Source organism: Harpia harpyja, chromosome 7 (assembly GCF_026419915.1).
Source record: "Harpia harpyja isolate bHarHar1 chromosome 7, bHarHar1 primary haplotype, whole genome shotgun sequence".
In the NCBI taxonomy this organism is placed as follows: Eukaryota; Metazoa; Chordata; class Aves; order Accipitriformes; family Accipitridae; genus Harpia; species Harpia harpyja.
Genome location: NC_068946.1, coordinates 8,803,805 through 8,816,224, shown reverse-complemented (window position 1 = coordinate 8,816,224; position 12,420 = coordinate 8,803,805). Strand labels below are relative to the sequence as shown.

The window sequence follows — 12,420 nt, the reverse complement described above, 5'->3', positions numbered from 1 at the left end:
CTGAGAGTCTTTGAGTGCTACTGTCGTGCGGTTGCTATTGAAACAGAAATTTTAGCTCTTTAGTCTTACAAGATGATCTTGCTTTTTTTTTTTTTTTCCTTTAATTGTAAGACTTAGGGAGAATTTTCAAGGGTGGGAAAACTCTCTATTTGGTGAATCAGTGCAGGTCATTCTTTATAAACTCTTGTGCTAGAAATAGTCCATGTGTGCATATTTTCTAGTTTCGGAAGGTTTTTATGACTTTTCATCTGTCATGATGAGGTGAAGGTAGAAGGAATATATAAACACTGGTATTAGTAGTCTAGTTCTTGGAAATCTTAAATATAGGCAATTAAAATGTTTATAAAGGAGAAGATCAGCTGGACCAGTGAATATTTATACTTTGCTTCTCATGTTTGATGGCATTAAAATGGCTGGGAGGTAGGGCTGCAAGTGAACCCCAGTCCACTTTTTCTTACTGAAAAAAACTCTTATTAAGAAAATCAATAATTAGTAGCCAGTTTTGATCACTCTTCTCAGGCAGAAAGTAAAACGTACTGAGCCCCTGTAGTATAAATTAGCAGACATGGACTGTAGCTTGTGCTTCGGCATGTGTGTTAAGTCACTAAGCCATCACAACTAGCAACAGGTAGAGGCATGCAGTGGGTTAAAAGCCATCATGGGATCTAGTTTCATTTGCTCCGTTTAATTATTGGAGCTATTATCAATAGACTTATCTGCTCTCATCGTGGAGCTCTGCTGATTACACTGAGAATTAAGGGTTTAAATACCTAACTCGGCTTCTGGAAGAGGCTACCTTGTCATCTTTCTTTATATTTTCCATTTCTTGCATTCATTTTTATTTCTATTTTAACAATCAGTTACTTATTGGAAAATACTTTTAATGTTTACTGAGCATGTTAAATTCTGATTACTTTCCTCCATGTGTAACCCAAGTGGGTGGGAAGTGATTTAGTAACCTGAGCTCAGGGCTGGGAACCAGGACCTCCTGTACTCCATCCAAGCTCTACCATTGATGCCTTCAGCTCCCCGGGGACATCACGGGTTAACCTGTCTCCTTCGGTTTCAGATGGGGGTGACAAATCCGACTCATTAAGGAGGGTTATATTGTGATAGTTGTGGGAAAAAAAAGCTGAAAACAAAATTGCACTGTGTGTATGTACAAAGAATTGTGGATCTTTGCCTTGCAGGGAATTTCCCGCTGCCCCCTGGCCAGCAGGACACTAGCTGTGCCTACCTGGCTCTTAACTGCTCTCCAGCCATGAGTCTCCATCCTCCACTCCCACCAAATATTTGGAATGACTCTGAGTCCAGCTGCTTTAACCATTTACCTCCACCTTGAAACAGTTTAAAATCTCCACTGCTGCTTGTTTTAAGTTGTTTTTTGGTTTGTTTTTTTTTTTTTTCCCAGGTAGGATAAAGAATGCCTGCACTCACACACTACAGTGCCTTTAAAATAACTAGCAGCTTTGGCTGTTTATCTCCCAGCTCTCGAGCAGCACACTTCCCCCCTTAGCGATGTTCACTTGTTATATCTTAGTACCTGTCTGTCACTGTCCTGCAGCAAAGCTTTTGACTGTTTTGTGGTTTTTTTTTTTCTCGTGGGTTTATTTTGCATAGAGTGTGACATTTTGGTTTCGTTGTGGTGTTTCTGACTCTTTGTGCCTTTCCTTTTGTGTTTGTTTCTCCCGCCTTTCCTCAGTTTGCAGCGGGGCCTCGACCTGCCCATCACCAGGTACAGTACCCTGCCCCTTCATTATCATCCTAAACTAATTGGCTGCGGGAGGCGGGTGGTTGGAGGTGGTTCACCCACTAACTCAAAACGAAGGCTCGCTTTGGAAACCAGCCCCGTTAGTAGATACTAGCACATGCATAACCCTGCTAACAAGCTGCCTGCAACAGAGTAACACTTTTAATTCTCAATTGGTGTCACTGCACTCATTAACCACACTACTTAACGCCGTTTCCGTAGGAAAGGAGAACCTGTAGAGATCATTGCCAGGTATTTGTGAGATATGCTTGCCTTTTCAAGTCTCTAGAAAGTTTGCTGAATATTTCCCAAACTAGTCTGTGGATTATGTTGCCTGAGCTGAAGATGTCAACGAGAACCGGGCTTTCACGTCCCTGAGAAAATCCTACTTTTCAAACTCCGAGCAAGGCAAACAACTTTCCAATTCATACATTTCTTGTGTGATACGCCTGATTATCTGTTATCATTACATTGCTTAATGTTGTTTTTACTCACCCTATGAAAGCCAAACATGTAGGAATCTTTGTAGTATTCCTGTTGCATGACTTAAGAAGAATGAAAATTAGGAGCAGGTCTGACTCGTGAAACTCATGGGCAGCACTTATTAGGGTGGCAGAAATACCAAAAGGACCTCTTCAGTGTCAGGACAGATGCACAGGTCCCTTCTGTCTTAGCCAATGTGTCCAAAGTTGTCTTTTCTATCAACTCCTACATTCATCTTTGCCAAATCCCTTTTCCCCTGGGGACTGATTTTGCTGCTTCTTGTAGCTTTTGAGGGGACAGATGTGGCGCTGATGGGTGGAAAAGAGGAGGAGAGGCATGGCAAATGCAGGAAAGCTCTCCCAGATTCAGTTGTTTCCGTGTCACTCTTGGCTTGGAAGGAACAGGCTGTTTCCACCAAGTTAATAGGGAAGAAAAAAAAATCCCATTAACTCCAGTGATGTCGGGACAGGGGTTTAAGTCGCGGAAGGTTTGTTCCAGGAGAATTACTTTGTTCTCACTTCGCTCCTTTTAGTCCGAGCAGTTTAATACTGTAGAGATGAGCACCTTTGGGAAAGTACTGTCTCAGGAGAGCAGGTAAGTGTGTTAAGTGCACACAGACACCCCAAAAAGCTGATAATACTTGTTCCTTCGACCTCAGAGAGCAGCATGGAGGCAGGCATCCTTCCAAAGCAGGACAAAAAAAAGGCTTAAAAAGTAGAATGAGGCATTTGCACTTGTTTGCTCGCAGGCAAATGTCACGAGAGAGAGACAGAAATTATTTTTGTGCGTGGCAAGGGATTGCATTGACAGGCGGCGGTGGAGGAATATTTGCAGAATGACTGGGCAACGTAGGGAACGATGGAATTAGTATCTTGTTTAGATACTTCTGTTCTTGACCTTAACTTCAGGTCTGTGTTTATATTACGCAATACTGAAAGTGCATCGCTGTTCAGAAACTCCTTAGTTCTTTCATAGGTCATTACTAAGGCAAATTATATATTCAGTGTGAGCCATTTAATATTTTTATAAAAATTACTGAGCTCACTGCGAGCAGATTTTGGACCATGAGTCTCGAGGCAGCGCAGCCTTGGAGGAGATGATTTCAGCCCTTGGTGGCTTTACTGGTATGACTCTACCACCAATCTGTCATAACTTGGTTTAAAACTTTCTTTTGGACCCAGTTATGACCCCGCCTGCAGGTTAAAACTTGTAATTTTCAAGCGTTTTCCCAGTTTTATCACTACATATTTAACTGTGTTGCACTTAGATTTTTGACTCTGTTATATTTGAAGTCTGCTTATAATTATCCGAGAGAAGCTGTCACTGTTAGAAAAACATTTCAGGCTTTATTCCCAGTTATATGTCATGCACTGGATCAGGACAGGCACAGAGAAACCTGGGCTATAGATGAGCTGTTTATTTCTTTTAATCCAAAAGTCTCTGCCCATGGTGCGGATTGGGTATGGAGAGAGGGATTTTTGCCACTGACCTGTGTAGGAGGGTGACGGCTGTTGAAGCAAGTTCAACCCAAACCCAAGACTTGGAGGGTGCTTGAGACCAACATAAATAATTATTCTCACGTGGGAAGCTTCTAACATGCTTACGTTGTGTAACATATGCAGTAGGCTTCGAGACAGAGATTTTGTAACCTAAAAAGTACTAAATAAATAGATCAACCGTAGCGGTGTTAATATTTGTTGCAACAATACAATGTGCTCTTCTAAGAAAGCGGCAGCAAGATGTTGTTTGCAACGATTCCTGTGTCAATCCCTGTGTGATTTTATTAACATATGCCTTGTATTGATTCTGTGTCTTTTTTCTGTCAAATAATGGATTATTCTTTAATGTTATTTCCTGTAATTATTAGATCTTTGAAGTAATCAAATTAGCATGATTTAAGCACCTGAAGTTGACTTGCAACTCTGTAAGCAATTTATTTTCTGATGGGAATGCCTGCCCTGGTAGCTCCAAGCCAGTTGATGCTATAGAAAGTGTGATCAAAGTCTGTATGAGAGAAAATACTAGAATGAGATTTAGGGTGCTATACTAAGTAAATAGTGGCTGAAGGCAAATGAAAATAGCTGCAGTGGTTCTGATTAAAAGCTAAATGTGTATCACTAATCCTTGTTCCACGAACATGGCTACCTGAGAAACCACTGAAAAGTCTCATTTTATAGGAGAAAGAAAGTGGGCCCTACAAAGTGTTTTGTGGCAGTATTTTTAAATATACTGTCAACTTGTGTTTTTCTTGAAATGCTCTAGCGGACTTGGCTACTACCCTGCCTGGGCTTGCTGCTCTGTTTCCCACACTATGCACAGAGCATCCCTCTTTTTTCTTTCTAAGTTAGGCTCTTGAGTCATTTTGTTGCTTCTGATCCTCATGAAGCACAATTGAAAATAGCAGTTTTCTTCTAATCTGAAGTCCAAAATGTAGAATAACCCTTAATTTCAGAAGTGACTTCAGGACCATATGGGTTATTTTAAAATGGATGCTCAGAAGAGGCCAGTGTAATTAAAAACAGAAATAAGAACAAATATAAACTGAAATGTCATAGTTCCCTTTCTGACTATAGTTGTATTTGAGATTAGTTTACTGGTTATGGCAGACTAATTTAGTTTGAGGTTGCTGTTGTAGTTTGTTCCAGTTTTAGCTTGGGGTTACTCGAGTTCTTTTGGGTATAGCTTATACAACAGAAAACTGGGTTTGGCCACGTACTGTTGTTAAAAAGCCTTGTGATTTGGAGAGGTCAGGAATTTACTCCCTGAGCTGACTCAAGGCTAAGCATTTCATAGCTTTTTGAAGTATCTCGAGTTAGAAAGCAATCAGAAATGGCTGCCATAGTCACTTCTCTGCCTTCATCCATGAGCGTGTAAAGGAGCTACCAGTTCTAAATCCCATGGCTGGCACAAAAACATCGTGTCGCATCCTGTCGTCGTGTCCCCCCCCCCCCCCCCCCCCCCCGTTTTATCATTTAGTAAATAATAAAACTGGGAAAGTCTGAGGTGGGGGGGGGGAAACACCCAAAGGGCTGCTGTAGGATTGCTGGTGGCCACTGGGGAAGCAAGATGTGGACCTGTGGACGTTCTGCTGCAGCTCCTGCTTCTGGCACCAGATCTTTACGTCTCAAGGCTGCAACTCCTCAGCTGAGCCCTGGTGCCTGTGTTGAAGTTTGAAAGATCAAATATAATGTGCCAGCTTTCACCTGCAAGTAGACGTGGTTCCTGCTGTATTGCATGTGCAGATGCCGCCTCCTCCCTCTTCCAGGTCAGCGTCAGGTTATACCACCAGCCTTCCTGGTCAGACCAAAAAGACTAAAAATTAATAACAGAGCTGTCTCAGGGTATGAGAAGCTTAATTCAAGCGGAGAGCTTGGTTGTGCAATTTGATTTGATAACGTTGATGATAACTTGTTGAACTTTCCTTTTGCTTCCTTTTTCCGCAACTTTCTGCAGGGCTTTGTGGACCTATCACAACTGCCACTCTTGATCCAATCTAGAAAAAAATAGATGGGTGCCTATCCACATTGTGTTTGATGGGCTAAGCTTAGCATAGATTTGTTTTTGGTCCTCTTACCACAATTTTATTTTTTAGTGAAGCTTTTAGAGTAGGGAGGGAGTGTTCCACAGACATGTCACTGGAAGTGATGGCTTAGAAATACAGAGTAAATAGAAAATCAATTAAAATGCAGTGGTGGTTTGTCAGGAGGAGTTCTGGTGTTCTGTTTGATCATTGATTTTTCTAGATGACAGCCTCTTATCTGGTTGGCCTTCAACAGACTTTTGACACAGGGTCATGTGGGAAGAAAATTAAGCAGGAGATGATGATGGTTAATAAAAGGATATCAGGGCATGTATATATAAGGAGTGACTAAGAAGTAAAGGGCAGAGTAGTGCTGAGAGAGGTAGACAGGAGGTTAGTAGTGGATTTCCTTAATATTAGTGTTAATTACTCTGGCACAATTAGCAGGCATGTGTCTGCAGCAAACGATGAGTACAAAGCTAGAAAATGTGGTTAGCACAGGGATGCTGGATGCTGTGCAAGGAGGACCAGCATGATGGAAACGAGGCATAATCCAGCATTGCAAGGTGCAAGCCCTCATACTTCAGTGCCAAGGAGAAGTATTTATTCTATAAAATAGGAGCTCATCAGCTGAAACCACCTATGCAATGCAATCTTTAGGTAAACCAGAAAAGTTATTTCCAGCTGAGGTAGGGAGTTATTACTGCTGTATTGGGAAGTACTGGGGAAACCCTGTCTGGAGCATGTGCACAATTCTACTTTTTTATTTTCCAGAAAGAATTCCTTGAGCAGGTAGATGAAGGGCTGCTGAGATGATGAGAGCTTACTGAACAAGCAGGCTAAAAGACTTGAACTTGAGGCAGCCGATAAAAGCAATGTCTGAGAGGGGTTTAGTTGTACTCTTCTGTAAGTATATTGGGGAGCAACAATAGGAGGAAAAAGTTAATAGACCATATTGCCCAGTAGTACTGACTCCAAGATAATAAAAGAAATCCCTCCCTAACAGAGGTGAATAGATAACGGATGGGACTGTGACTTGAGGACCATGGCTCAGGTCCTCACTGGTTGCTGAATGACAGTGTAGCATGTTTCACCCTAATTTAACCATTGTTAGACATAGCAGGACTTAATGTTAATTTTTGGAGGAAGCAGTCAAGGAGGGGTTGATGTAACACAGGATTTCTATTGGAAGCCTTGCTGTGGTCCAGGGTACCTTCATTCTGGTCCTGTGTGGGTCCTATATGTGCTCCACTCCAAATCCTGCACTTATTAGAAGAAATAGAGACAAGATATATCTGATTTTAATCTCCTGTTGTTCTCCAATGGGACATCATTAGCATTACTTAAAAATGTTGTCTGTGCAGGCATCTGTTTGACCTTGCAAGATGAATAGCAAATCAAGTCAGAATAGTGAAACATTTCTAAGAATGACTTTGAATACTGCTAGCTTAGCTTTGGAGGGACAGGAGCAAGCATGGAGCAGAAAACAGTTTGCCAACCAGATGATACTTGCTTTGAACAGTAAAATCCACATACAAATCTGATACACAGTGCTCTAATGATACCGGATTTCCTTGAGAATTTTAGTTTGGCACCTGCAAAAGCTTCTGATGGTCTTGTTGCTTGGAATAATGGATCTGCTTTTCTTCTTGCTGCGTCTGTCTTCCTACTAGTAATGAATTTCTCCTTTTTTCTCCATCTTTGAATTTGAGCTACCTCTGTGATAGTGTGGGCAGTATAGAGTGTTTTTGAGAGGCTGGGGTTTTTAACATAGAGTTTCCTCGTCGGAGGTCCTCCTTCTTAGCACTTTAATGTTTGATGGAAGAGCAAGCCTGTGCAACGCACCGCTCGTTTTGGTGCACAGAGCGTGCTTGCCTTCCTTCTGCTACAGCAGGAAAGAGAGACGCCTTGTGTTTCATGAAATGGAGTTTCTTCAGCGTATCACCCCAACAGATAACATCTCATGATCTTTTAGGCACCAGTTGCCAGTGATGGAAACGAAAAGCTACCCATAAACAAGGAGTTTCTGTTGCTGTAAGTTTTTCCTCAATGGTTTCAGTGGTGTTAGTAGCAGGTTTCGTAGGTGCAGCAGAAACTTGAGGAGCAGGGTTCGTGTCTGCAGCTTGCACCAGTGGAGGACTCCCATCTCTTGCAGTGGAGGCTTTTCTTGCTGCCCTGTGAATGTAGTTACTGTCAGTAGAGAGGCAGGTCTCACTTCAACCTCCAGCCCATTTTCACTCTGCATAAATACAGAATCGTGGTGACTATTGACTTTTACCCCCCACACCACTCTGGAGACATTTCTGCTGTAACCTGCTAACAGGTTAGAAATAGTCATTATTCAGCAATTTGAAGTGAAAGAAGAAAGGACTTTTGTACTTTTTGGTGTCTTTGGATATTGGAAAATTGCAGACTCTAGTAATTCTCACCATAAATTCATCATATGGCCTTGGTTCATGCAGCACTCGTGTAGTTCCCCCACATTTAGACAGCTGCACAGTTTTTATTAATGCGGAAGCATGGTAATGTGTTGCTCTTCTTGTTTTCTTTCTGCACCCTTGCTAGTAAACTTTCTACCCAGATAGTTGCCTTCTCCTGGTTCAGGTCACACTTATAGTGTGCCGGTGACAATTCTTCATCCAGATTAACAGCGTGGGACATAAAAGCATTGCACTCATCTTAATGGTATCTGGATTTCCGAGACAGGGAGTCATCCGTGGCTTTCCTGGAGAAACCATTTGCTATGGGGAATAACTTAGGTGTCATAAAGTCTTCAGCAGCACCAGAATGACCATTTTAAGCTCATTGTCACGTCAAGTATAAAGACACCACAACTTCCTTCCGCCCTACCCCATTCTTCCTGAATGCCAAGGCAGATAAATAAGCCCAGCTCATTCCTTCATTCCTTAGTGGTTACCACTCTCTTTTCTTCTCACTGTTCATGATATAGTTGCTCACAAACTATTTACATCAATGCACTTCATCAGCCAGCAGTCTTCGATGTGATGTATGATGACCTAGTTATTATTATTTTTTTGCTTAACAATTAAATATGTGGCATTTCTTATCCTTCCAGTCTTGGTGTAGAAGTGGAGACCAAATCCATGATTTGAGCAAGGGTTTCTGCTTTATCTACTATCTCTGTATCACTGAAAGAGACCAGAAAAGAAAAATGTTTGAAGTTTTAGGAACAGAGTAAACAAAGTCTTCCTGTAGTATCATATTTCCTGCAGTTAATCATGGTTTGGTTGGGTTTTTTTTCTTTTTTTAAACTTTTATACTTCCATGTAAAACTTTTCTAAAAGAGTTTCTGAACCCTGCCTTGGGATTCTGGTAGAAGAGTCCTTGGTACCAGTCCAGTGTCTTTTTCTTGCTGTTTCTGTAAGGGATTAGTCAAAGCAGGATAGAAAGATGAATGGAATTGTGTGCAATTAGGGTGCATGTTATATCCTATTCCTTCCTATTGATCTGTAAGCTGTTCCATTGGCTTTCTTTCTGTTTCCTGCTGCTTTCTTGCTTCGTTATTGAAGGGAGGATTCAGACCTATACAGGTAATTTTAACTCCTGGTTCTGCATGGCATAAGTGTCTCTATCACTTCTATCATTACTCTGTTAGTGAATGCATTAATGTCTCACGCATATCTTACCGACTGAGTTTCAAGATTGCAAAGACTCCAGAGCGAGGTCTTCCAGTGCCATGAATGCTCCATACTGTGGATGCTGATGCCTTTCCCAGCGCATAAGGGTTGAGAATGGAGCGTGTACCAGTGGGTTGCTTGGTTTCCTGGACCTGGTCCATCTGCGTGGGGCATCACTTCATGCAAACATGGTAGAAGAGTTTGGTGCCACCCTGGAGGAGGTTGCCACCTTTCTGAAAACGGAAGGCAAGACAAGTCACCCGGCTCAATTTGTACAAAGGATAGGTGTAAGGCGCCTCTGGCCTTTGTAAAAATCTGGCTTTTTAGCTGTTCTGGAGGTATATTGGAACAGTTGCCTTGATCTTTTATTTCCCTAGGATATTTATAAAGGTGGCTTTTTTGGCAGTCAACCCACCTTATAAAAAGTATGTTTGACAAAAATCATTTTTCTAACGTTCGCTCTGAAAGTTGAGGTGTATAATTCAGTAGATACAAACTAATAATTATTGGAATTTAAAGTTTCTTACCTTCTTCTACCTTGTAAAATAGAAGGCTATAGCATGATCTTGCTATTTACAGATAAACAGAAATTGTCCTGCAGTTTTCTGAATGCGTGGCAACTCTTTGAAAGCAATATTATAATTATAATGTTGTATTATATTGTTATTTCAAATTCTCTCCCAGAAAGTCTAACCAGTTCTTTGTTTTCTCTCCTCTCTCCCTCCTTTCTCCCTTCCCTGCCCTAGTTTTTTCAGAGGCCTCAGATACAGCCTCCAAGAGCTACCATCCAGAACAGCAGCCCTTCCATCCGTCCTGGTGCGCAAACGCCAACTGCGGTATATCAAACCAACCAGCACATCATGATGGTTAATCATCTTCCAATGCCCTACCCGATGCCTCAGGGCCCTCAGTACTGTATACCACAGGTAAAAATACATTGTCCAGGCACCTAAGGAACAGCAAAACAACATTTGCTCCATCTGGATTTTCTCAAGACCTGCCGCAGACTGGGGTGGTGGTGTTGAAATTAAGCTGGTAGTTGCATATGTAGCCTCTGTCCTTTTTCTGTATGAAGTATTTGTTCTGTGCATAGAGGCAGTAGGAATAAATTACCTTTCTAGTTTTTGAGGTCCCCCTCAAAACCGGTGTGAAATTAAGCTCTTGGAAAATGTTTAGTGCGATAAATGTATCTAAATTGACTTAATAGATCTACAATTACTCTAAAACCTTGGGCCTCATAAAAACACAATATTGCTGAAATCAAGGGAGTGACTGTTTTCTACTTCAGCGCTCAAGTCCTCCCTGTTGTGTCTTTAGATAACATGCCTTACCTCTTTTTTTTTTTTTTTTTTTTGACAGTAACATTTCTGAATCTGTCATTAATCAGTTTGATAATCCCATACCTGTTGATTTTTGGGGCTCGATTACAGGCTCTGTATGCAACAGCATGAAGATGTCCAACTCCTTGTAAACTGATGGTTATTTTTTTTCCCTCCTAGTATCGTCACAGTGGCCCTCCATATGTCGGGCCCCCACAGCAGTATCCCGTTCAGCCGCCAGGACCAGGACCCTTTTATCCAGGACCAGGTCCTGGAGAATTCCCCAATGCCTATGGTAGGTTCTGCTTGGAGATTTCTTATAAAGCATTTCCTGGGTGTGTTTTTCTGTTGTCAAGCTGAAGATTTATAATAGTGAAATGGATTAGCATTTGTTTGAACTTCAAATAGCTGCTCAATTTGGTTGTGTCACAGCTCTTATTATTCACTCCTGAAAAATTCACAGTAACAGAGTATTGTTTGTATGAGTTCTTAAGGAAAGGCTGCAACTCACAGAACTACCCATAATCACACGTGAACAAGAATGGTGGCTATTTGTTATTCCCTGCTCAATCATTATTATTTATTAAGGTATTGTGAATACATCTGGCAGCCCTGGTTTCCATTGAGCTGTGCCCTGAATATGTTCACAGCAATACAGCAGTTAACATTTCTTATCCCTGTGTTCCTTGTTCAGTGTTTAGGGAGGGAAAAGAACAAGCCATGTGGTTTGATTCACCGGTCTTATGCTGCAAAGATCAAGTTAGTCCAGTCGAAGAGTTTGTAACCCATGCCCAGGCTGAAATTTACCCTTTTAATGGGCAACTCCTGATCTCGCCTTTTCTCAAGCAAAAGGGTTGGGAGACAGCCCAACATCATTGTGTGTGCTGTGATTGTTTGGCACACCATATTCAGTATATTTGATTGACTCCCTCAGGTACTGAGCTTCAAAGCTGCACCTAAAAATTCAGAGGCTGCATGTCCAGTGCTGGGCATCCCTTCTCTTTGCATCTCACTGGTCCTTGACTCCTCCAGGACCTCACAACTGCCTCACTTGGGTCCCAGTTTGCAGACCCCATGTAACAGTGGGTGACTGTCCTTCCCTGTCCCGTGACACCTCTTCTCTTGGCAGTCATCTTTTACATAAAAGTAATTAAGTCCATAATAATAATTTCCAATGTGTTGTCATGTACAATATATATCATACTTACATCACAGTCTCCTCTAAGATTTTCTGTGGGATCTGTATTTTGATAGTTAAAACAAATCAGCTCCTGCAAGCTGTATTTGAATGAGATGCAGAATTAGGTGTCTTGCGGTCATGTATATCACTTTTTTTTTTTTTTTTTAATTTACCTTACCTTCCTTATTTATGGGAACATTGAAAAATCCATCAGGATGATTCTAGTCATCACCATGTTGTATGGGTAGGGTTTTTTTTTTAAGGGTCTTCACCTCTTGATACCAAATTTGAGGTATTTTGTTCAGTCTGATTGCTACCTGCCCACGCACATTCTGTAATCTGTTGGGGGCAGAGATACTGTCAACTATCCATGTGGCTTTAGCTGTTGGTATTTCAGAGTGTTAGAAGTGAATGATTACCTTCCAAGGCTGAACAATGACAACCCTGTACCACTGGCAGAATTGCACGTTTGCTCTTCATAAATACACATCCCTTTTAAAGGGGAGAAAAGCCCCAGTTGCTTCCCTACT

At 41.6% G+C, this 12,420-nt stretch overlaps 1 protein-coding gene across 21 annotated transcripts in view; it reads left to right on the top strand.

Annotated features, from left to right (window-relative positions):
- Nucleotides 1-12,420, top strand: part of EIF4G3 (eukaryotic translation initiation factor 4 gamma 3) — a 150,727-nt gene that overhangs the window by 73,431 nt on the left and 64,876 nt on the right. For 11 of the 21 annotated variants that reach the window (XR_008235850.1, XM_052791138.1, XM_052791137.1 and 8 more), the window contains 4 exons: nt 1,703-1,735; nt 9,284-9,304; nt 10,138-10,317; nt 10,891-11,005. Coding sequence is in view for 20 of the 21 variants with exons in the window: in XM_052791138.1 (XP_052647098.1) it covers nt 1,703-1,735; nt 9,284-9,304; nt 10,138-10,317; nt 10,891-11,005 (349 nt within the window). In the remaining variant the exon portion in view is untranslated. The remainder of the gene's footprint in view (nt 1-1,702; nt 1,736-9,283; nt 9,305-10,137; nt 10,318-10,890; nt 11,006-12,420) is intronic. The other 10 variants (XM_052791139.1, XM_052791147.1, XM_052791143.1 and 7 more) reach the window with 3 other exon arrangements.